Source organism: Hordeum vulgare, chromosome 7H, assembly GCF_904849725.1.
Source record: "Hordeum vulgare subsp. vulgare chromosome 7H, MorexV3_pseudomolecules_assembly, whole genome shotgun sequence".
NCBI classification, from domain to species: domain Eukaryota; kingdom Viridiplantae; phylum Streptophyta; class Magnoliopsida; order Poales; family Poaceae; genus Hordeum; species Hordeum vulgare.
The window spans coordinates 17,343,767-17,369,078 of NC_058524.1; the positions used below are offsets into that span (position 1 = coordinate 17,343,767).

At 45.0% G+C, this 25,312-nt stretch overlaps 5 protein-coding genes across 6 annotated transcripts; 1 reads left to right on the forward strand and 4 right to left on the reverse strand.

The window, feature by feature from the left end:
- Positions 1–592: 592 nt before the first annotated feature.
- On the reverse strand, positions 593–3,028 carry LOC123407541 (nudix hydrolase 14, chloroplastic). The gene is made up of 6 exons (XM_045100706.1): positions 2,690–3,028; positions 2,549–2,626; positions 2,001–2,093; positions 1,813–1,905; positions 1,525–1,623; positions 593–1,071 (listed from the first exon to the last, which is right to left on the reverse strand). Exons 1-6 carry the CDS (start codon positions 3,011–3,013, stop codon positions 820–822), a joined length of 939 nt encoding a protein of 312 aa, XP_044956641.1. The 5' UTR covers positions 3,014–3,028; the 3' UTR covers positions 593–819.
- A 188-nt stretch (positions 3,029–3,216) lies between these two features.
- Positions 3,217–4,612, forward strand: LOC123407542. 2 transcript variants are annotated; one of them, XM_045100708.1, is made up of 5 exons: positions 3,217–3,419; positions 3,508–3,572; positions 3,696–3,880; positions 4,159–4,285; positions 4,375–4,612. In XM_045100708.1, the coding sequence occupies exons 1-5, from the start codon at positions 3,245–3,247 to the stop codon at positions 4,492–4,494; spliced, it is 672 nt and encodes a 223-aa protein (XP_044956643.1). In that variant the 5' UTR covers positions 3,217–3,244; the 3' UTR covers positions 4,495–4,612. The 2 variants fall into 2 exon arrangements, with proteins under 2 accessions (XP_044956643.1, XP_044956642.1); XM_045100707.1 differs by having other exon boundaries at positions 3,230–3,419; positions 3,505–3,572.
- A 126-nt stretch (positions 4,613–4,738) lies between these two features.
- Positions 4,739–9,247, reverse strand: LOC123407539 (cytochrome P450 704C1-like). The gene is made up of 6 exons (XM_045100705.1): positions 8,639–9,247; positions 7,907–8,122; positions 7,263–7,547; positions 6,170–6,505; positions 5,447–5,647; positions 4,739–5,043 (listed from the first exon to the last, which is right to left on the reverse strand). Exons 1-6 carry the CDS (start codon positions 8,981–8,983, stop codon positions 4,852–4,854), a joined length of 1,575 nt encoding a protein of 524 aa, XP_044956640.1. The 5' UTR covers positions 8,984–9,247; the 3' UTR covers positions 4,739–4,851.
- Positions 9,248–13,807: 4,560 nt separating this feature from the next.
- On the reverse strand, positions 13,808–15,832 carry LOC123411380 (sulfite exporter TauE/SafE family protein 2-like). The gene is made up of 4 exons (XM_045104317.1): positions 15,008–15,832; positions 14,714–14,854; positions 14,445–14,594; positions 13,808–14,335 (listed from the first exon to the last, which is right to left on the reverse strand). The coding sequence occupies exons 1-4, from the start codon at positions 15,707–15,709 to the stop codon at positions 14,027–14,029; spliced, it is 1,302 nt and encodes a 433-aa protein (XP_044960252.1). The 5' UTR covers positions 15,710–15,832; the 3' UTR covers positions 13,808–14,026.
- A 1,355-nt stretch (positions 15,833–17,187) lies between these two features.
- LOC123413654 (cytochrome P450 704C1-like) lies at positions 17,188–20,245 on the reverse strand. Its single transcript, XM_045106594.1, has 6 exons — positions 19,901–20,245; positions 19,144–19,359; positions 18,530–18,814; positions 18,109–18,447; positions 17,782–17,982; positions 17,188–17,373 (listed from the first exon to the last, which is right to left on the reverse strand). Exons 1-6 carry the CDS (start codon positions 20,243–20,245, stop codon positions 17,188–17,190), a joined length of 1,572 nt encoding a protein of 523 aa, XP_044962529.1.
- Positions 20,246–25,312: the final 5,067 nt, after the last annotated feature.

The window sequence follows — 25,312 nt, forward strand, 5'->3', positions numbered from 1 at the left end:
GTGTTGTATGTATGTTATTTTCTCGCGCATTGTTCTGTTTGTGCTCTTTTCTGCCCACCCTGTCTCACATGTGTTGTAGAAGTCACAAAGGCAGGTTACGTAGCTTGCCAAAGTTAAGTCTAACCTTGACTCATAATTGGGCCCATAATTTGTTTGTCATCTAAGTTGCAAGTCCATCTTTGACTTGCATCATGGTTCATAGTTTATAGTTGTCCTAATTGCAAGTCTGGCCTCAACTGGTATTGTAGTTTTGTGTAGTTTTTTTAGTTGCAAGTTCACCCGTTAACTTGCAACTGGAGTCACATTTTTCTCATCTAAGTTGCAAGTTCATCGTTGACTCGCAACTAGACATGTGGTTTCCTTAATTTCATCCTAGTTGCAAGCCCAATCTCAACTCATAACTAGGCTCAAACTTTCTAGTTGTCACCGTTACAAGTCCACCCTTGACAAGCAACTCGTATGATAGTTTTGTATAGTTGTCCCAGTTACAAGTCCGCCTTCGATACACAACAAGGCTCATAGTGTGTTTCGTCCCACTTACAAGCCCACCCTTTGACTCACAATTGGGCTTGTGTTCCTTCCGAGTTGCAAGTTCACCCTTAACTAGGATTATAGTTTATTTAATCCCAGTTGCAAGTCAACATTGTTTCAGATTTGACAACTATCATCTAGATGACATTTAGTTATTTCACATCAAAGTCTTCCACCACCAAACTTGCTTGAATGTAAAATTCGCGCACTGGTGATACTGGCTATGTCATGATTGTCGCGGCCTTTTTCTACTTCGCTGGAGATAACGAACTATGGCCCGTTGGGTGTTTACAGGTTCGACGATGAGCCACTAGATGGCGGCAGTACGCCTTCCTTCTTGGCCATCTCATACAGAGCTATGGCCGAGAGCGCCTTCGAGTCTGCTGTCGAGCGCCAGAGCTGGTCGTAGGGGACCACACGCAGCTTGATCAGCTCGCCATGGTCCCGGAGGCCCGTTTCCTTCCCTTGGAGAGCTCTGATGGTCTCGTCGTCCACATGCCCCCTGTAAAGGAACAGGCCAATCTCTTCGTCACAGCCACCCTGGTAAAAAGAGGAAGTTAGTTAGTCAAGGCATTGCACGATCAGGAGCTTCTTAAAACAGGTGTCCAAATTGCGTCGGCACAGATCAAGAGAACATTTCCATTCTAGCCAGGTATATGGTGCCAAAAGAACATCCCATTTATAGAAGTTTTGCTGAATCACATGCCAGAATTTCTATGCAGTACTCTTTGCTATGTTTGCAAGCAGCATATATAGCAGGATTATTACACATCTGCAAAGTTATTGCCAACTGAATTCATCTGGCTGTTTTCTGCTTTTTGTGTTGTGATGGTATAATGAGGCAAGGAACCCAAACTACGTACGTACAATGTTATCATCAGTTCTGCCCACTGCACGTAATCCAATCTGATTTGAGTTATGTTACTGTTTTCGAAGCAGAAATTATGCCTTAATTGTGAACTGAAGAAAATGAAGGGAATGCAGGCCACTTACCGGTGATGGAAGCATTTTGCACCCAGTAGCAGGGTCCAGCAAAGCGGTAAGATCAACCATGTCCTCCAAATTTAACTTTATGCCAGTTTCTTCTTCGACCTGTCAGCAATTATTAAACTATAATTACCGAACAATGATGTATACATTAACTTGAATACTTAGGAGTACTTTACAAACTACACCTTGTGAACAAAATCGAGCAAAAACAGGGCTAGTGTGACTCATTAGCTGCAATAGCATGCAAACTTCAGTGGATATGCTGTATATTTGGGGAAAGAAGATACTAACCTCTCGGACTGCGGTGCCAACAAAATCGCCGTTTTCATCATCTAGCATTCCAGCTGGTAGCTCCAATATAAATTTTCCAATAGGAACTCTAGCCTGAGAATGTCCAAAGGGGTCAATAAGCATAGAGTGCTTTGTTCTCGGAATATAATATTCAACCATTCGCTCGAAATCACAGTACTATAACATACCTGTTCAGTAAGAACAGCATAAGTTTGCCCTTTTGACTCCAAAAGAATCAACACAGCAACAGCAGGCCCCCTTGCAAAGACAATCCCTGGAATCTAAACATATTGCCAATCGATGAGACAAACAAAAATCCACAGTATGTACTTTGATTATGTAGTAGGAACTGTCTAGTATAAAGATTTCACGAGCATGGTAGTTAGCTCTAAATCCCTCATGCTAACGCAGCGCCACCAAACGGTGCATTAGCCTATGCAGATACCGACTCGGCAAACCCCGGCGAAGCACATATGTTGCCCACCTTGGTCCATCCCAGCCTCTCCCCCTGTTCTAGTTCTATGCTATCTGCAGCCAACTTATGAGTTGTGAGCACCACACTCATGCTGCTCCAAACCATGTTTGTGTCTAAGCAATCCTAGTAGAAAATCAACTAGACATGAGGAAGTCGCACACACATCAGTTGGTGATACGCCTTAAAATTGCACAAGTCACAAACTGTTACTGCTGTCAATCAAGGCTGGAAGTAGTAGAATTTTTGGGGCAATCTGATCACCTTGGCTCTGGTCTCCTCGTCGACGATGTCGGCCTTGAACTTGAGGAACCCCACGCGCTGCCCGAACATGTCCACCCCCTGCACACCAACAAATTTCAGATACGCCATCGACCGAAACAGCTCAAACATTTCGATGCGGACCTGGATGAGGATCTGCCGGAGGCCGAGCTTCCCGGACGCGAGCAGGCCCTTCTCCGCCCGCAGGCTCCCCAGCCACCGCCTGAAGAGCGCCGAGTCCAGCGCCTTCCTGAAGTCCGCCTCCGGGAGGCCCGCCGCCGCCAGGACCCGCACGGGCCCCGCCGCGCCCGGCACATCCACGGTGGCGCCGAGCTGTGGCGCGTCCGTCGAGGCCATGCGCACGGCGGTCCGCCGCCGGGGTAGGTGGAAAGCGTGGGGCGGCGCTCGGCGACGGGCCAGTCCGTGCAGACACTGCGCCGCTGCTGCTGCACGTGTCGCCGCCGCCATTTCTGTTTGGTCAAGAGGCTTCGCGCACGCGAGCCATGAGCCCATTCACACGGGCCGGGCCGGGCCGGGACGGGCCGGAGAAGCCCACGGCGCCAATTCAGGCCCGTTGGCCCGCTTGGTGCCTGTAAACCTCGCTCCCTCTGCTCCTCTAACCCCGCGTACCGGCGGCGGAAAACAGACCAACCATCGAGCGAGGGAGCGGCGGCGGCGGCGGCGGCGGAGGAGGAGGAGATGACGGGGAAGGGGGTGCGGAGGAGGGAGAAGAACTACCGGGCGGCGCACGGGGGCGACGCGCGGCTGCCCCCGCCGCCCAAGCAGCGGGAGCTCGAGGCGCTCCCGTCCAAGCTCCGCCGCCTCATCGCCATCCAGAAGAAGCACGACGCCGGCAAGGCCGACGCTTCCTCAGGTGAGCTCCCCTTACACACCCCCCCTGCCGCCTCTTCTACTTCTGCGGCAGCGCTGGTCCACTAACCGTCTCGCTCTTTGCCCAGCAGCAGGAGGGGCTCCCGGGAAGCATGGCGCCGACGCGACGGGGAAGGACAAGGCCGGGAAGGATAAGGTAATGCGACCTATAGCCATGCTGCGGCCTGCAGAATTTTGCTTCACACAAATTCTTCTTGCAAAATTAGCTTCTTTGTGGTCCGTGCCATTGTAATTTAGTAGCCGGTGAACGATTCTGCAGAAAACCAAGAAGCAGCCGTTGGAGGCTGCCGCGGACGCCAAGGCAGCAGAGGGTGGGCCGACGGCCGACGAGAACGGGGACGCCGACGGCGGAAAGAAGAAGAGGAAGCGGGGCAAGGTCGAGGATCTCCGTTTCAAGGAGCTCGAGGCGAATGTCTCGGTTTCCAAGAAGCAGAAAAGGAAGAAGTGAGTTGTCTAGCCCATTTGGTCTGTCCTGGTTTGCTTGGCTCGGGTCGTGTAGCTTTTGCATCACTCTGTTTTGTTTCTATGTTTGCCTGTTGCAAATACAATGCCATGTATGTACTATCTTGCTTCAAGTGATGCTAAGTTAACCGCATACATTTTTGAGCTACTAGGACAAATACTCTAGCGTAGTTGACACCTGCTTGTAAGAAAACCTCCACATTCACTCATAGAAACATATAATAAATGGATGATAACATATCTTGTGTCTTTTGTTTCAGACATCTGGATGAGAAGAAAAAGAAGCGCAAGGCTGGTAAGGCCGAGACTCATCTGGAATTCCCTGGACGTGAAAAGGTCAAATTTGGTGATATTGTTGAGGCTCCACCAAAGCTATCATTCCCAAAGGTGCCTTCTCTTCTCATGTCCTTCTAATTTCTATGAACTCATTTACTTTGTTATTTCGTGGATTAAATGTGTTGTTCTTTCTTTTGTAGCGGAAGAGTCATTTGGATGTTTCTGCTGAGAGGCTAAGGAAAGAGGTGGTTGAGAATTACCGAAACATCAAAGGCTGGTCATCAAGGCCTGGTCTCCAGCTTCCAACTCTAGCCGAATAGACATCTGTGTAACCATTTATCTTGTACCTTCTTATGTTAGATCACAGTTGCTTATATATTACAAGTTGTGCACTCTCTTGTAAGCAATTGTGAAATGTTATATTGCTGTTTGATTCGAGGTTGTTTGTTCTGTTTTGCTTCCCCAAAGCAATTATTATATCATTCTTGGTAATTGGGAATTCTGGGACTAAGAAAACGTATTATTTGCTTTTCTAATGGCAATAGGACCATTAACCCATGCTACTTTGTTCTTATGCCAGAACTGTACATTATTATTACAACTTGTCAAAAGAGTAGCTGTTGGAGATTTACATATGACAGTGCAATCAGAAAATATCTACTAGCTTGTTCAGGTGTTCAAGCTGAAATATTACGGGGGTACACAAATAGATGAAGACCTTGATCCATATGCAGTGTAAACATTGTTTTGTATACTGGACTCTTGGATTCATCTTCCAGCTTGAACCGGAAGAAATGTATCAGGGTAGCAGCCATGATTTTCATCTGCCTGTATGCAAATTCTTTCCCCAAGCATATACGTGGGCCCGCCTGATCATGTGAAGAAGACTTATTAAATGGTGAAAATTGCCAACTGAACTCTAAGGAAAAATAGAACTATCTTTGCTTGTGTTTTTGACTTGAGAACTGATGTTAACAGGAGCAGACTTTTTATTTATTAGTTTGTGTGTAAGTGCTTGATACTATTCTGAAAGTACATCCATTAGCAAGCTAATGCTTGATTTTCTGAAGTTACCATGGTGTTTCCTACTTTATTTGTAATGTAATGCTTGATTTTCTGTCTTAGCAACAGAAGGTCATATTTAAATCCCAGCAATGTGATATACTCGCCTGTGCCTGACATAACCCAATTTGTCAGAGTTGGACATGCTCACTGAATAATATTATAGGCCCTATAAACATGTGCAGATATTATTTCTCAAGTAATACTTACATTGAAAGATATAAACTTGTAAGGGCTCTCTTGCTGAAAGACTCCATCCACAAGCCATCTTTCAGGCCTGAATTCTTCGGCATCCTCACCCCAAAGGTATTTCATTCTCCCCATGGCATAGATCATGTAGTTCATTCCATCCCCTTTTATCACTCTATATCCATTGGGTAGCAAGTCATCTTCATCTGCCATCTTGCCATCCTGAAAAAGTGCCACAATCTTTTCTTAACCATTGCAATGTCATTCTGGAGATTATATATTTTCATACAAAAACCGTAGATGTTTCAAATTAAATATTTCTCTTAATTATTTTGTGCAATTTATGTCTGTCCATTTTTTCAGGCAGCTATTCTAGTACTCTGTTATTTTCCTGTTTAATTTTTTTGCAACTCATTCCGACAACTACAGTCCTGCTCCCTTCTCTATTTTCTGTTAGTTTTTATGATTAAAGCTAGGAAATTGCATAAAATAGATACTATTACTGTACATACTCGGATTTGTCATGATTTTCATATAGCATATAATACCGACTATGCTTACTATACAAACTAACCCAGTCCTTCAATTTTCATGATTAATTTCCAATGTTTCAGGTTATGATTAGTTGCATGTAAGTGGGTATATAGTGCTAGACCCAAATATTAACAAGTCATGTCTGGTCCCGTTTTAGTTGTATTCTACTCTCTACAAGGAATAGTTGTTGAAGTTTGGAGTTATTCATACCACTGGAACAGCAGGATACAACCGGAGCGTCTCAGTTAACGTAGCATGTAGGTACTGCATCTTCTCAATGGCACCTTGATTTAACTTTGCAGTGAAGGTTTCCATATTATCTTCTTGTGCCAATTCAACAGATTCCTTGATCTCATAGGCAACCTTATCCTGCACGATGGGGTTCTTGCAGAGCATGTAGATGAACCATGAGAGGGTATTTGCAGTCGTATCTTTGCCAGCAATCATGAAGCTGAGGACAATGTCACGGAGGTACCGATCGTTCATTGTCACTGGGTCCTCCTCACTTGCTAGTATGAATCTTGATAGTATGTCTTCTCTGGCTTTCTGCATCCATCATGAAGAGAACACATAGTTAATAGCATTTGTTTTCGTATTATATATAACTTCAATAAAAACTTCATTTGATTGAAGAATGTTTCTTAAATTTTAGGCGACCATATTCTAAAATTCCTCCAGATTTATAGAGCACAACATAAATGATAAATCATAATAGAGCATAGCACCTGAAAAATCAGATAGCCAACATTACACTGTCATGAAATTATTCGATATTCTAAACTGTTAGAGATTGATTCCGTTATACTTCAACAAGTCCTGCAAACTCTATTCTAGCATGTTAATTTGAAATGATTGGACACCAAGATGTCCTATTTCAATAGCAAGTTAAACATTATTCCTCAAGTTATCTGTGTATACTCACAGCCATTAGAAAACTGTGTTATATCATAAACCGATTGTAACAAGTTTTTTTTTTTTTTTGAACGAAAGGGGTTACCCCCCTGCCCCATTTATAAAATGAAGCAGCAGCCATTACAAATCATCCACAACCACCAAGCGACAACTGACAAACCATGGCAGACCACAGGCACTGTCCAAACAGGGAGTCTAACAAGCTAAGCAAGAGTAAAAATTCACCAGAAACTACAGGACAAATTACAGCAAAAACAGCAAGAACTCTCATCTCTCCCCTAATCCAGCTGATCGTCAGGCGACACGACCACCACAGGCAACCAGGCGATCCGAAGCAGCTCAGCTGAGCATTGTAACAAGTTGTAATGAGATGGAGTTTCATAGCCCTTACCTGAGCATGCCTGTTCTTCATTTGCTCTCTCTTTTGATGTATCAACTGCATCACAAAGTCGTCGATTATCTGAATGTTTTTCTTGAGTTTGGCTTCTGATCCAATATTAAGATGCCGCTTTACTTGCCAGAACATATCAACATATCGGTAGTAAACAAGAGAGTTTGCTTCATCGAACGCCTTGCTGAATCGAATGCTAGATTCATCTGATCCGGATAGTGTGTTAAGCTCGAAACCAAGCCCCACTTTGAATATTGAATCCATTGTTGCTCTCATAAGAAGGTCCTGATAAAATTTGCAGTACAGTAACTTGGTTTGCAATCAAAAGGTAGAAATAAGAACAAAACAACCACGTTGGTCTCTGAACTTTGCAGTTGGGGTTGTTCAAATCACTTAGCTTCTGTTTTGCTTACTCAAAAACTTGAGTTATATACATAAGCCCAATCCAGGAGTTGTAAGTGAAATGCTTGCTCCAGTTTCTTCTCATTATAGCTAGCTTGAATTGGGCTTTAGGTGTAGGATTAAATGGTCTGTAATCTTTCGTAAGTTAAAGTGCTAAAATAAAACAGAGAAGAGACGAAAGGTACAGATATGATCTTGTCACTTACTACTATTTGTGTTTTATTGATCAGTCATGGAAGTACCTGCATGTTTATGGTAATTCTGTTAGCTGCTGCATGTGAGATCTTCTCTCCCAGTTTTGCAGCATTAACTCTGAAAACATCACTGCTGAAGTCACGTAGCACTTTGGTTGAGAACTCATGGCTTGCTAGCTTTCTCTGGTGTCGCCACTTCTCCCCGTCTGTCGTGAAAATTCCATTCCCAAAGAGGTCCATCATGACTCGAGTGTTGAATGCCCCCTGTGCAATAGGCCCCAACATCATTAATGAATTGTGCCCATAGGCTCAGTGTTTTACTTTTCCATGCAATTTGCAGTAAATATTGAACTTGATCTATTTCTTGTAAGGTTAATGCATGAGCATCCTGACTAGCTGTATGTATGTAGGTTTATGGTTAATATCTGCTTCTTTGTGATCAATCGATATATTTTGGTTTACATGGCAATATGCTGTTATCCTGTTTTGAATTGAAAATTGCTCTGTGTACATGTTGCACTATGAGCTGTTGGACCGCTAGATGAATGCGTGTGCAACTTAATAACTGTCAGCAGCAAATGAACACTGTTATTCAATCATATCATGGCAATTTATAGCATGTAAGTAACACTGAAGAAAGTACTCACGGTTTGACTTGATCATCCATTGCATAAATCTTGAGGATTTAGTCACCAAAATTCAGAATGAACTACCTATCCATTAGCTTATTATTAATCCTTAAGACAGGCAGAGGAAGAACAGAGATGATCAGAGAATCACCTTACTGTATTTACTGAAGTTGGTCTTGAGAAAATGCTCGATGATGGCTGGGTCAGAGGTGAAGATCTCACTGTGCCCGGGATAGACCAGCCTGCTGGTGGTGTGCAGAAGCGCATATGACACTTGTTCGTCGAAGAGCCTGTCGAAGTTCTTTAGCTGACGAAGCACTGTACCGACGAGCGGTGGTCGGTCCTGGGCTCTCTGGGTGAACTCTCTTATGCAGAAGACAGCAAAGGACGCAACAACACCGAGGATGTAGAGTGTGATCGCAAGGAAGGCTATGGCTAAAACTGAAACTAAGCACATCCCCATGGATGCAGCATGGTACAAGAGCTGGTAAGCCATTAGAAATGTCTGCTGCCGCTGCTTGCTGAGTGTATGTTTACCATATGCATCTTATATATGTATCTACTCAGCCAGCCGGCCAGCCACTTAATCCCTTTGGGTTTGGTTAATGTCAATGTCTCTGTCTTCTAGACTAGAAAAGCGACATGGATGTTTTTATATTCTCGGGCTTTTGGACCGTCCTGTGTCCTGTATGACAGAAACTGGGCAATCATGTGGTCAAACTATCCAAATGGCTAAGAAAATCGCTTATGCATTGATTAGGTTTCAAGTACAACTTTGATATCTGCAAATTATGAGTATGGTAAGTCTGGAATTTTTGGTTTGAACTATCCTAGCAATCAAGTTCTCCATATGCATATTTCACTTGTATCATATTATATGCTGCTGTTTCAGGATGAAGAAATTGATTGGAAAGACCAAGGTGGTCAAGAAGTATACCTGGTCCAGCGGGCAGTCACCGCCCACCCTGGTCCACTTGGACCGTGTGCTGTTCACATCCGACTGGGAGGACATGCACGGAGAATGCCACCTACGCTGCCTTGCGTCCGTTATATCGGACCACTATCGGACCACAGCCCGCTGCTCCTGGATTGCTCGCCACTGCCAAAAGGACGCCCACGGTTCCATTTTGAAGATTTCTGGCTACGCCTCGACGGCTTCTAGGAAACGGTGCAAGCTGCATGGCACTCTGTCCACGACGACGACCCATTCCGGCGCCTTGCGCTTCGCCTCCAAGCCACTGCGCGCAGCCTGACTAGCTGGAGTGCGTGCTCCGTCGGGAATGTGAAACACAAGCTTGCGATAGCCAGGGAGCTGTGCCTGCGCTTCGATGGTGCGCAAGAGACCCGGATCCTCACCCCAGCGAGCAATGGCTGCACAAGCAGTTGAGGCTGGTCCACCTCGGCCTGGCCTCCCTGGAGCGCTCCATCGCACGCCAACGGTTGCGCATCACCATGCTCTAGGACGGAGACGCCAACACCTCGTTCTTCCATCGGCAATGCACCTACCGCAGGCAGAAGAACAGAATCCATACCCTAAACGTTCATGATCGGATTCTTACGGACCAGAGGGATATGGTGGAGGCGGCCTTCGAGCACTTTGACGCGCTGTTGGGCACGCCGGTGGAGCGCGACTGCGCGCTAGACCTGGAGCAGCTCATCGAGCCTCGGGACCTGCTCGACCTCGACGCGCCCTTTAGGGCCGACGAGATCTGGAACGCCGTGAAGCGACTGCCGGCCCGGAAGGCGCCTGGCCCGGATGGATTCACTGCTGAGTTCATCCGTGCCTGCTGGGATATTATCCAGCACGACTACGTCGCCGTGTTCCAGCAGCTCTACGAGATGCGAGGGCGAGGGTTTGGCCGGCTCAACCAGGCCCTCCTCACGCTGATTCCGAAGTGACCCGACGCGAGCAGCCTGTGCGACTATCGCCCAATAAGCTTGATACACCTTGTGGTGAAAATCTTCGCCAAGGTTCTGTCCTTGCGACTAGCGCCAAAGCTGAATGACATGGTGAGTCGCAACCAGAACGCGTTCATCCCCGGCCGCAGCCTCCACGACAACTTTGTCCTTGTGAGGCAATCAGCCCGGATGCTACACCAGCTGGGAGCGCTACGAGTGCTGCTCAAACTCGACCTAGCGCGCGCCTTTGACTCCATAGCATGGCCCTTCTTGTTCGAGGTGTTGCGCCGGTTCGGGTTCGGAGATAGATTCCTGGAGTGGCTAGCAATCTTGCTATCCTCGTCAAGCACTAGGGTGCTCGTCAACGGGGAGCCTAGCCCTCCCATATGGCACCGGCGCGGGCTTTGCCAAGGTGACCCACTATCGCCGCAACTGTTCGTCCTCGCCGTCGACGTGCTGGGAAGGCTGGTCAAGCGCGCTGTCGATCTAGGTATCCTACAACAGCTACATCCACGTCGCGCCATCCCAGCGATGTCCCTCTACGCGGACGATGTAATGCTATTCTGCCACCCCGTGCGGATGCGACATTACTGCAGTCAAGGAGATGCTGCTACTGTTTGGGCGAGTATCAGGACTGCACGTCAACTTTGGTAAGAGCTCCGCAACACTCTTACGCTGCAACCAAGAAGAAGCTGGGCCGATCGTTCTTCACCTGGGATGCCCAATCGTAGAACTGCCCATCACATATCTCGGCATCCCGCTCACGGTGCGACGACCCACCGCGGCGCAGTTGCAACCGGTCATGAGCCGGATTGCCGATGCACTGCCGGCATGGAAGGCGCACCTCACAAACCGCGTCGGCCGCCTCGCGTTGGTAAAGTCAGTCCTTGCCGCGATCCCCATCCACCAGCTCCTTGTGCTCGCCCCGCCCAAGCGAGTCATCAAGCAGCTCGAGAAGATACAGAGAGGATTCCTATGGGCTGGAAGAGCCGAAGCTAAGGGAGGGCACTGCCATGTCAATTGGCGACGCGTATACCGGCCTATCTCCCTTGGAGGCTTAGGCGTACGCGACCTTGAGCGTGCTGGGCTTGCATTAAGGCTGAGATGGCTATGGTTTTCACAAACAGACATAGATCGCGCATGGGCTGGGCTCGACCTTCAGTTCTCAGCCACCGAGCGTGCGCTGTTCTTTGCCTCCACGACCATGGAGCTGGGAAACGGGCAGATGGCCCTGTTCTGGGAGGATCGCTGGATCCAGGGGCGATCAATCAGCGAGATCGCGCCACTGGTATACGCCTGCTGCCCCAAGCGACGGTGGCACAAGGTCAACATGGAAATAGCTGGACCCGCGACATCCAGGGCATATTTGGCATACACGAGATGGGGCAGTTTCTCCAGCTCTGGCAGATGATCGCGGACACCATCCTCACCGACGAATCTGACCGCCTGATATGGAAATGGACTTCCACGGGCGCATACTCAACACGGTCTGCCTACCTCGCCACGTTCCATGGATCGGTAACCTGCCCTGCTTGGAAGATGATATGGAAGGCATGGAGGCCGCCAAAGGTTAGGTTCTTCCTCTGGCTTGCGCAGCAGGACAGATGCTGGACTGCAGACCGCCTCGCCCGTCGCGACCTGCAGCACCATCCACGATGCCTTCTATGCGACCAGGCCTTTGAGACTATCCACCACATCATCATTGCATGCCCATTCACCCAACAGATTTGGCACGAGGTCCTCGCGTGGTTTCGATTGCCAGTAGGATGCCCCAACCAGGAGGACTCGCTGCTGGACTGGTGGAACCGCGCGCGACACAACACCCCCCACCCACAGCGGAAAGGGATGGCATCCATCACCCTTCTCCTACCCTGGATGGTATGGAAGCACCGAAACGATTGCGTGTTTGACAGGGCACAACCCTCCATTGCTGCACTAATGTCAAAAATCAAGGAGGAGGCTACCTTATGGGCACGGGCTGGAGCAAAAGGGCTTCGGGTTATCCTACCGCAGACATGTGATGTACACTAAGTAGCATTAGAATGCTTGTATCCTGCCTTCTAGGAGGATTGTAACAAACTCTATCTTTTCAATATAATGAAACCCAAAGGTCCTTTACGCTTTCTCGAAAAAAAAGGTGGTCAAGAAGAATCATGTGCACTCTTGAGAACGAGTAGTAATTTGTAGCCATGTTGAAGGTTCAGCTTTTGCTTCAGCTAAATTAAGTATGCAAAATAGTTAGATATGTCACTGGCATGTGGCCCCAGGATTCAACCTCACATATAGTAGTATTCTTTTATACATCACTGCGATATTTCCGAGCAAGTTTTCTGCACGGCATTGTTGAATCTTTGGAATGCACTTGCTTGGCCAGCAAGCAGGAAAAGTGAAAAGGGAGCAGTGACATAGCTGATTCCGTGAGCATGAGTCAGCAAACTGGATGGTGGTGAAACTAAAAATTATTTTTCAAGTGGGCAGTCAAGAACTTGCAACTTGACAGCAACACCAACATGATGACTTAGCAGTCAGATCCATCTGCTTGTACTTTATGTATGGCATTGATATGGGGAACATTCCAGATTGGTCACTTCTGGTACGATCACTGGCAATACGTTTTGATGCATTCTCAATTAAATATGAAGGAAGCCTCCATTGGCGAGCCATCGTTCCGGTAGGTTTTACGCCCTCTGTACCAAAAAGCGTCTTATATTTTGATACAGAAGGAATAATTTTCTGTAAAATTTCCTCAACTTGGCAAGGGGGTCCCAAAAGCAAGTGCTCGGAAGGCCTCTTTTGTTTACTCTAATCAAGCAACCCCACATCAAAGCTTTTGTCCTCAATGGGTCAAGGTAGGCGAACGAAATAATTTTGGGTTCTTTCTGCCTTATTGTGTCCTCATAGTTCTTGAGCTGATTGCTGGTATGCGTTTGTTTGATGATCTCTGTAGAATTTGCAAAGTGATGTATACGCTGCATATGAATTTTCTGAATTAACTATGCAACTTCAGGACAAGTCGAAGATTTTCTTTCTTTCTTTCTGAGAAGTGCATATATTTTAGGAAACCCATTGTTGCTGCTATGTGTGAACTTATTGCTGTTGCAAATCATTTCAGTAAATTAGTATTGACACGTGTTGGTTGGTAGTCTCTTTTTGTTGCACAGCTTTTCATTTATCCAACCAATGTAGGTACATACCTGTGATATACATTTCTCAGTCTAAAGTACTATTTATGCCTAGACTGTATTTGCACTGCTTAGCATTGTACATTTGTTATTACACAATTAGATGCATGTCCACAGTCCATTACAAATTTCCTTTTAATATCTGTCATGTATCCACCTTTCATTATCTTGTAGGCATATTCAGGACCTGTTAGGATAATCCTAGCTAGGATAACAGAACAATCCATGGGTTGTGTCTATATCCAAATTATTTGTTTCACAAACATAGCAGTTGAAACAGTGCAACTGTTACATGTGAACTCTTCACTAGCTAAACATCCCAGCATAGCGAAGTTTACAATTTATATCAAATCCACTGCCTTACAGTGCGGCAAAGTGTGATAAAAAAAGTTATTTCAACAGCCCCGATCTCACCGCCGGCATGGCTAAGCATGTGTGCTCCACTCTAGTTTCTTTCTTTAGCATGGGAGCTTGAAGCCCATGTACTGCCCGCTGGTGTACTGCGCCCAGACATGCACCCCGCCGGAGCAAGCTATCACGATTGCGCTGAGCGCCAAGATGGCAGCAACCATGAGGACGATGAGAGAGACCCTGCCTGACCTCCTGACGGCTCCTTCTATCACGACCAGCCCAACGATGGAAGCCACAAAGCAAGTGATGGCGTAGACCAACGCGCCCACGATCCCGTCAACTCCCAGGATTATGAACTGGACCATCGACATGGACGCGCAGAAGAGGACCATGAACATTGTCGTCGCCGACGCTGTCTGAAAAATAGAATCGAATTAGAACCACCAAACCATCTGCCATGGAGCCTCCTGCCGTCAGTTCTTGATTTGAACAAGAGATGGATTAGCACACAAAAAAGATAGTTACTTTTGGAGGCACTCCAATGTGGAGTAGGGCAGGGTTGAGAAGCAGGCCTCCTCCAATGCCAAAGAGTCCACTCATCACGCCGGTCAGCAGAGCAGCCACCGGGAACACGTACACCGGCAAAGCATCCAGCCTGCTCTTTGCCGAAGTCTCCTTCACACGGTTGTCATCATCAAGCAAACGAAAAGTGAGAATCCTTTATTCCCTCAAATCAAGTGAATTAAAATGATGTTTCCGGAGAAACTTGGCTAGTGTGATCTGTTGCAGCATACCAGTTCAACCACTTGACTTTTTTGAGTCTGTGATTTTCCTTTTTGCTGCACTATGCACGCTGTGAAAGCCACGGCGACGGGGATTTGGGCTACGGTGATGAGCCAGTACGCAAGGCCACATGGCTTCATGTCAAATGCCCCCTGATGGAAGGATATGTCCTCACAAATTTTAGTTCAGAATATACTACTATAGTTCGGTGCATTGAAGAAGCGACGGAAGAAAAAAAGTTCATTGCATGATAAAGAACGGCCAGGAACCAGTAATTAGGACTCCTTGGTCAAGAATTATCATACCTTGGCGCCCTCACCTCCTATGAAGAGATGAATGACGAAGAAGCAAAGCCAGACTGTGAAAAGCACCGTTAAGTCCACCCAGTGACACCCATGGGTAGCCCCTTCTTTCCGGCCAATAAGTAGCGCTTCCTCAGTGCCGTCCCTGGTGGTGCTCGCTCCCTCAAGCACCCCCCTCGCCGTTGCTGCCGACTCGGCGCGCCACCGCTTCAACCCGGTGCCGTATGTTTTGAATGTTGCCAAGGAGAGGAACCCGGTGAAGAGCACGGTGATGAGCCACTCGGGGAACATGACGTTGCACACCACCCCGATGCTCACCCCGAGGAGCAGGCACGGCTGCGAGACCACGGCGACGTCGTAGTCGATCAGCCCGGGGCCGCGGGCCAACAGGGTGTAGAGCACGTTGGACAGCGTGCCTCCGGTGACCATGAACGTCGAGAAGGCCGTCGACGTCTTGAGGCTCAGCCCGGCCACGATGTTGAGGATCGGTACGTACAGCGAGCCACCGCCGACGCCCGCGGCGCTGGACATGGTTGCCGCCAAGAAGGAGAGGATACATGCGAGGACTGTGGGGAGGAGGCTGCTCTGCTGCACGAGCAGGGAGGATTCCACTCCCATCGTCACCTGTGATCTCCATTGGGACAGGTAGAAGGTTGAGTTGGCTGCTGTTGCAGCTGTGAGGAGTTGTGAGGAGGAGGAATCCATCGTTCTGGTCAATTTCTTTGGAGACGAGCTGCAGATCAGGAGGTGTTGGCTTCTTTGCAGTGCATGCCAACGAATAACAAATTGGCGACCCACGTAGGGTGATGTGCTAGCACAATTTCCCGTGCATTAAGCTGCCTCTTCTGCTATGCTTATTGTAAGAGGTAAAGATCAGCTAGTGGCCCTTCTGACCGTGCCTTTGTCTTAGCAAAGATGCGGATGGGCAAACTCTGTCTATTTATAATAACGTCGACTTGCTCCGTATGGTGTGCAACGTTGTACTGTTTGTCTCCAGTTTAGACTTTAGGGGCACCAACCACACTTTGTCTACTAATATGCTGTCAATTAACTAACAATTTTTAGTTTTGTAAACTATATATATTTACTTATTTAGACGCTTTCCAGGTGTTTGATGTATCACAAACTGAAATGAAAGAGTGTTGGAACTTGGAATTGACCTCGAGGCTGACCTCCTGAAAATCCGAGAGGAAAAAGGGGAGTGGTCTACTTGGTCCTGGTTTTCCGTAACCTGGGGACATCTGGCCCTGATAGGTGTCCACAACTGACTGCTCCAGCCTATCAGTCATTGTACAAAGGGAGGCCAATATTTCTTGCTGGTAGTGTGTGTAGTATTGATCAGGGGGTTGGCGTCTTTGCTCGTATATGCACCAACAGATCACGAAATGGCAATGCCTTTGCATAGACCCCAATGGGCAACACCAAAGATATAAAAGAGTTGGGTTGACTCTGGCTAGAATAATTAATATCCACTTGCTCTGGTTATCTGTAGTTTAGCAAAGGCACACCAGCTACACTTGTATATCAATATATGCTGTTACTTAACTAGCAAATTAGTGTTGTCAACTGTGCATGTATGTAGACGCTTTAATTTGCAGGTTATTCATGTATCACAATATGTGATGAGATAAGAGTTGTGGAATTGATGGTGGCACAATACCACTTTACTAGATAGTGATGAGACCAAAACTATTTCTCGAGTGGATTGGCAGTCAAGGACTCGCAACTTGACGGTGACATCTACATGACGGCACAGCAGTTAGACTTAGATCCCTCAGTTTGTACTTCTGTGTACGACATTGATGTGGGGGACAATCCAGGGTAATACTCCTGGTATGCTCACTGAACACCTACAGTTTGATGCATTCTGAACTAAATATGGAGGGAAATTACCTAGCTATAGTATCAGTACAAATTTCATGTAAATGAATATCTAGCTGAATAGCATCCAAAGCATACAAATCTGGGGTTGGCATCACACCAGTCTGGATATCTCTCTGTTTCTGACAGTTTAATTTACTCTGTTTCATGCAAAGTTAAATATACTATGATTAATCTGACTAACCTAAATGCAACTTCAGCTGGTGACATTTATTTTTACAACTTGAAAAAAGTAGATGTTGATAACGTACATAGTTCAGTGGAACAACAGAGGATCTAGCAGCTTGTTCTTCTGTTCAAGCTTAAATTTCACGGGGGTAAACAAATAGATGAAGGCCGTTATCCATGTGGAGGGTAAACATTGTTTTGTATATTGGACCCTTGAATTCATCTTCCAGTCTGAACCTGAAGAACTGAATCAGGGTAGCAGCCACAATTTTCATCTGTCTGTATGCAAATTCTTTTCCCAAGCAGATACGAGGTCCCGCCTGATCATTGTAAGAAAACTCGTCAAATGAAAATGGTTACTTATGCTTTAAAGGAAAAATGAATTTGTAACTTGAGAACTGATTTTAAACCATGCAACATTCTTATATTTGTGTGTGTCTAACCGCTCGCCGTTAGTTGCCGTACTCTTCTCAAAGTACAAGTGATTAGTAGCTAAGTAGCATGGTGTTCCCTACTTAAGTTGAAATGCAATATTATATGCTTAGTTATCTGCTTCAACAACAGATGATCAGATTTGAATACCACTAACGTTACTGTTTTGTAGGTTCTTTGCCAACTCTTGGTGATGATCTAGGTTGTGCCCAATGCAAATTTGATCTGTTAATTGACATGTTCACTTAGTAAAACTATTATAGGCCCTCTAATCTTGTCTTCTCTGTAGTACTTACATTGAAAGATATAAACTTGTAAGGGCTCTCTTGCTGGAAGATTCCGTTCACAAGCCATCTTTCAGGCCTGAATTCTTCAGCATCCTCACCCCAAAGGTATTTCATCCTCCCCATGGCATAAATCATGTAGTTCATTCCATCTCCTTTTATCACTCGTTGGCCGTTTGGTAGTACATCATCTTCATCTGCCATCTTACCATCCTGAAAGTGTACCACAAAATAAGTTAATGTGTATGCCAGATCAAAATTAAATTATGTCGAAGCTATCCCGACTTGGTATTTTTGGACTCTACTCTTAAAATGAATAGCAAGAGGAATCATTTGTACCACTGGAACACCAGGATACAGCCGTAGAGTCTCGGTAATAGCAGCATGGAGGTAGTGCATTTTGTCAATAGCACCTTGTTTCAATCTTGCAGTGAACATTTCCACGCCGGTATCTTCTTGCGTCCACTCGACATATTTTCTGATTTCAAAGGCAACCTTATCCTGCACTACTGGGTTTTTGCAGAGCATGTAGAAGAACCATGTAAGGGTATTTCCTGTGGTGTCTTTACCAGCAATCAGGAAACTGAGGACTATGTCACGAAGGTAACGATCGTTCATCGTCTCAGGATCCTTCTCACTCTCCAGTATGAATCTTGACAGTATGTCATCTCTGGTTTTCTGCATTTATGATAAAAGATAGAATTGAACATATGTAAATTTTTGAAATAGTTGGAACAAACTACCATACAGTTTTGCTTACATGGCCAATTATGTTTTTCATGTTCTCTCTCTTTTGATGGATCAACTGTAACACAAACTGGTCGATTATCTTTATGCTCTTTTTCAGTTTGGCTTCTGACCCGATATTAAGATACCTTTTCAGCTTCCAGAACATATCGACATACCGATGGTAAACAAGAGAATTTGCCTCATCAAAGGCCCTGCTGAATTCAATGCTGGATTCATCTGATCCAGATAGCGTGTTAAGCTCAAAACCGAATCCCACTTCGAATATTGAATCCATAGTTGTTCTCATCAGAAGGTCCTGAGGAAAGGGTAGAAATTAAGAGAACTGCAAGCAAATGCGCATCAAGTCAATCAATTCGTATCTTTACTTTGCTCACTCAGAAATCAGAGTAATGCATAAGACAATTCATAAGTTCTGAAGAAACTATGTTTACCCCAGTTATTTGCCAAGAATAGCTATTGGAATTTTGTTTAGCCGTTTAGGTCTAGGATTTGATTTGCTTCTATCTTTTGCAGGTTATTAAAGTTCTGAATTTGACAGGCGTAAACTGAACTATTAAAGCTAGAAATATGATCTTAGCACATACAACACGGTCCTATTTATATTGATGATAATCCTGGAAGTACCTGCATGTTTATGGTAATTCTGTTAGCTGCTGCAGATAAGGTATTCTCTGCCAGTTTTACAGCATTCATTCTGAAAACTTCACTGCTGTAGTCGCGTAGTACTTTCGTTGAAAACTCATGGCTTGCCAGCTTCCTCTGGTGTCGCCACTTCTCCCCATCTGTCACGAAAATCCCATTTCCAAAGAGATCCTTCACGATTTCCGTGTTGAATGCACCCTGTGAAATAGGGTCCATCATTGTCAAATTTTAGTCAGACACAGTATTGTATTCTACTTTTTGTAGATGGCCACAGGCATTCTGTTTGCTTTTTAAATAGCACATACTCCCTCTGTCTCAAAATAAGTGTCTTAAGCTTAGTTCAACTTTGTACTAGAGCTAGTACAAAGTTGAGACAATTATTTTGGGATGGAGGGAATATATGATTAATCTGACTAGCATGAATCTAAATTCAAATATTGATAGCACATGACAGTATGTTCTACTTTTTGTAGATGTCCACAGGCTTTTGACCATCCTCTGTTTAAATTTTGACTTTTGACCACCCTCTATTTAAATCTGAATTCAAAGGTTGATAGCACATGACAATTCCGTTTACTCTCTAAATAGGATCTATCAAGTTTTGATTTTTGACCATCCTCTCTTTATATTTTGCCGGATTCAGTTTAACATCTGACATGCAGACTGAACAATCTACCACCATATTACTGGTTAGCAAGAAAGAGAGGAGGCATAAAAATGATGAGTAAAGGAGAACTACCCTGCTGTATTTACTGAAGTTTGTCTTGAGCACATGCTCGATGACGGCAGGGTCGGCTGTTAAGATCTCACTGTGCCCTGGATACACGAGCCTGATGGTGGGGTGCAAGAGCGCATACTTCACATGCTCATCGAAAATTTTGTCGAAGTTGTTGAGCTGCCGGAACACGGTCCCGATGAGCGGTGGCCGGTCAGGGGCTCTTTGGGTGAACTCTCTGATGCAGAAGACGGCAAAGGATCCGGTGGTGCCGAGAATGTATAGGGTGATCACCAGCAGGGCTATGGCGAGACCTGAGACTACACAAATGCCCGCGGATGCAGCGAGGGAGGAGAGCTGGGGAGCCATGATCAAAGCTCGCTGCTGCTTGCTGAGAGTAAGCTACCTTGTCTAGCATCTTATATATGCGATCTGCACTGCCACTGTATTTGTTTCGATTTGGTTGATGTCATTGTCTTCTAGGCTAGTACAGTGACATGAATGTTTCTATTCTTTCAGGTTTTGAACAGTCTTGTGTCATAGAAAATGGATAAGCTCCGTTCAAACTATCTTAATGGCTCGGGAGAACATTGCCTATGCGCTGATCGGTCGTCGAATACAAATATATATTTGCAAATATTGAGTTTGCTAAGACTTTGTCCAGATCATTTTGCCTTACAGGCTTCACTAGCAACAAAGATCTGCATAAGCATCACTCTCGATCTTTACCATGTCAGACTGATGGTACCCGGGTAAATGTCACCGACATGTGGGGGCAGACCCGCAGTGCTGACTAGTACATTACCCATCTATTTTGCGTTGTCCGGCTAATTTCTGGTTCTGACGGAGATCATTGTCGTATGATATAAACTACTCCCTTATTAAACTAATATAAGATCGTTTAGATCACTAGTTTAGTAATCTAAACGCTCTTATATTAGTTTACAGAGGGAGTAATTGGCATTGTCGTATCATCAAATAGAGGACAGGACGTCAGGGGAGGTGGTGACATAGCTGATTTCGTGGGCGTGAGTTCAGCAAAACTGGATACTGCATCCTAATTAACTGGAACGGCAAGTTGACAACAACGCCTACACGTAGCAGTTGGATTTATGTGCTTGTATACATTGTTGGGCCAACCTTTTTGCGACAAGAGGAAGAGCTCTTGTCTTTGGAGGATGCGAAATGGACAGACCACAGAAGAATGTAGCATGGTACACCGAGATTTTGATTCCAGAAGATGCTTTGGTGACATAGCTTTCTGTCCCCGCTTTCTCCTTTTGAACCCTAATTTGTTTCCCCACCTTCACCTTTAAGTCCCGTGGGGATCTAGTTTTGGCACCGCAGTGACTTGATCAGGTAGAGTTCCATGTGGAGCTTAGCAGTCCAACCTTCCCTGCTTTGTCACGAACCGCTCAATCTCTCAGATAGAACTCCTAAAAAAGTGTTCAGTCCAGGAGCCAACCAAAGAAGAATCGTGTTTGCTAATGTCCTGATGTCTCCGATTCCTGCATCATATCCATCAGTATCTCTTTGGTTCTTGTATCATGGTATACACTTTGTTCTTGTGGTTGACACCTATCTTATGAATCACGAGGTAGAACTGTGGGTGGATGAACAATTACATTTTTTGTGAAGACGGAGTGGTATATATAAAGGGCGAGATGCACAGGGAACATTACTCACACAAGTATGAAATTTGGTGTAGTCTTTATTGCTACTCCATGAGTTGAATGCTCATGGACTGCTATAGCTACAGGCATGGTCCTATATATGATGGTAACTTGGTAGGCGCCCAATCTGCTTATAGAGATTTCAAATCTAATTATTAGGACGGAAAATGGCTTCACTATTGTGTTGACACTCTTGACCCTGTTTACCTTGATATATTGCCACTTCTGTACACCAGCTTCAACGTTATTGTTCGCCATGAGTAAGATCATTTTTCCCAATCTGATGACATAAGAAAGTAAATAATGGGCATCACACCGTATTAGAAGTTTGATGACACATCTTAGAGACTCCCTATGTTAGGCTTATCGATTGATAGTCTTTCTCTTTGAAGTCTTTTTGGTACTCGATAACTACTTTTTATTGAAAGCGTTGAATTTATTCTAATAATATTATTAAAACAATGATGTGAGTCCATTTGAGCCAACCATCTCTAGTGAAATTGATAAGTGACAGATGGCTCACATGCATCATGGGTACAATATGAAGAGTTCACATCTCTGTAGGATGGGAGTTAAAAGGCATATTGTTTTCAAAATAGTCCACGAGGCCAACATGATAGACTGATGGCTAACAATCTTGTAGGACATGCTTTTGATTCAAAAAATACAGTAGGTATGATGTAATAAATGATGTAACACTTTTTTCTAGTATAAATAAAGTACGCCGTATGGTATCCTCCTAAAAAACAGTATAGTTTGAGCAGAAGGTTTGACCGGTTGAGAAGGCGTCGTCGCACTATTTGCAGTGGTATATTATGAGTCAGATCTCGAGGATTTGACCGTGAGTGTGTCATTCTAAGGCTCTGATTACCAATTTGTCATGGCTTGGATCACAAAATTCATATATTATATCAACTTACATGAGGGATTTGAGGTGGGGAATAGAGTACGACTATACATGCGAGGATGAGAGTAGAATTTGGAAGATGTTCAGAGAAATAGAGAGACAGAGAGTTCAGATACCAATTCACACATAATATCTACACAAATGACGTCTGCCCCTACTAATACTAAACGTCTTCCCACATTCTTGGATTGTGTCCCACCAAGCCAACTACTTGATGCTTAGTCTGAATCTTTGCCTAACAGACGACTTGGTTCTGCTACTGCCTGGATCACTAGGCATGATAATTTGTTGTCCATTCTCATAGGTAAAGGTGTGACACTGGAGGCATGTATCACTGAACCTGTCGAGAGCATGACAGTTTGAATAAACAGATGCTTATATCCCTATGTCTCCAATTCCGTCAAGTCCATACATCTCCCTGGTTCCTTTATTATGGTCTCTTTTTATGTGGTTGCCACTTATATTATGTGCTAATGTCTATGCCCGCCAATAAGAGAATAATTAGTTTCAAGTGTGGACGGAAGAGCAATATAGCTTGGTGAAGATGGAGTGGTGTGTTTAAAGGGAAGACAGACGGAGAACATTGCTTATAGAAGTGTATGAGTTGGTGGAATATTCATTCTGTCTCCATGAGGTGAATGCATATATATGTCTTCATGTGCATTGAAAGGAAAGAAACAAGGAAAATTAACAGGAAATTGACATTCAAGTCAATCATCTATTGGAACAAGCCGCTACCTCAGATTTAGACTCGCAGTCAAATTAGTCCTTTCATTAGTTTTCCCAGTCAGAAATCCGAGTTATGCATATCACAATTTGAAATTATTATTAATGATGTTATGTTTGCTCCAGTCTTTGCCCACAGTAACAAACTAAATTTGGGTTTATTAGTTTAGGTGTATGACTAGATTTGCTTCCCTCTTTTTTAGGTAAAAGTGCTAACCTTAGCACTTACCATACTCTCATCTATTTTAACCAAATCATGGAAGTGCTGGTATCATGCATGTTTATGGTAATTCTTCTAATAGCTGAAGATGAGATGTTCTATAACAGTTTTGCAACCTTCATTTTGGAAGGATCACTACTGAAATCGTGTAGCACATTGCCATCACTTCTCCATGTCTATTGTCGTGGCTTGTTGGCTTCCTCTGATGTCGGCACTCCTCCCCCCCCCCCCCCCCCCCCCCCCCCTCCCGTTTGGTGTGAAAATCACATTTTCAAAAAGACCTTTCACAATTTGTGCATTGACTTCATGATTTGTGAAATATGCCCCAACATTTTTCAAATTGTAGTCACAGTCAGTTTTACTTTCTTTTTAGTGAAATTAAATAACATATGATTGGTCTGAATAGCTTGAATGTAAACTAGTACAAATGCCGGTGCGTTGCACCGGGCGGAAACTAATAACATCAAAATCCATCACCGCACACACAATCTGCTTCATCCACTTGAATACGGCCACCCATCCATCTTATAGTTATCCTTCTTTCTGCCGTCGATGACGTAGGTCGTTCACCTTATCGCACATGTGCGAATATGATTAATCTTGAGGCGATAAACTCACCCACTGCAATGTCATTTAACCACACTGGCACAAGAGAACATTTATAACTTTGAAAACTAATCTTGCTGAGCTAGACCGTAAGGGCCGCCTTCCATGAATTGCTTCCTAATGTTCGTGATTGTTACATACTGAATTTTTTTTTTCACAACCAATATTTGTTAATTTGGTATAATTTATATAATATCAAGAAACCAAGTAAAAAACAGTGAGACGTGGTAAGCAATCCCCACCCAACTACTCTTTCGACGATTATGTAAATCATGTACCCTTTTTCTTCCATTATTGTTCAGCTCGAATGCAAATCATCAAATGGGTAAGATGTACCTTTTTACCATACCATAAAAGGATGTAGTTACTTACCATCCTGCCATAATTCAGTTACACAACAACCGTGATTAGGAGAAGTATGATATCCCCTTCTCTGAAAGATAAAATGTTTAGAAGGATGACTGTAATTGTAGCATTCAGCAACCAGCATTCCAAGACGATTTACTTCATACAATTCATCTACTACATGTGTGTTGCGTTTCCACATCAATACCACTTCTATTTCTAACTGGCATATCTACAGGACAGTTTCTATAATACATACAATGCTCTGCCTCTATCTTCCTTGTCATGCGCACCTTATCCATCAGCAAGAGCCACTCCTCCACTTCTCCATCCAGAGATGGCCATTGATTTGTTGAGAAGATGGACGAGCTTGGAGAAGCGATCCGTCTGTTGTTCTGTCGGATCCGCCGCCCGTACCATCAAGCGGGGTGTGTTCCGTCGGATCCGCCGCCCGTACCATCAAGCGGAGTGTGTTCCTCCGCCTCGATCCGTCCACCCCCTCATAGGATCCATGCTGGAGCAGTTGCCTCTTCGCTTGCTGTGAGCAACCGCCCCCGTCGGCCACGCCGCCGCTGGTGAACCCCGTCCGAACCTTCCTGCCTCTCTCTCTGGTCCTTCTTTTCCCCCTGGTTCCTTCTCTTCCCCCTCGTTCCTTCTCCTTCCTGTAACACTTGTCTTGTCTTCTACTCGTTCCATTCCTTGTTCCCCTGGAGTGGATGCCGACGGCAAGCGCCGGCACGATGGATGGCCGGAGTCGGGTTATCACGGTGGATGGATAAGACGCAACTGTGAAACTGGGGTCGATGGGGAGGGGGGGAGTGCGGGTTGATTATGTATAACATTAGGGGCTTTTTTGCAAAAACACCGATGACGTACGGCAGAAGCCCTCCGCGCTTTATTATTAAGGGAGATTTAAGGTTAATCATGTATTACCTCTGTACACAAATATATGACGTTTT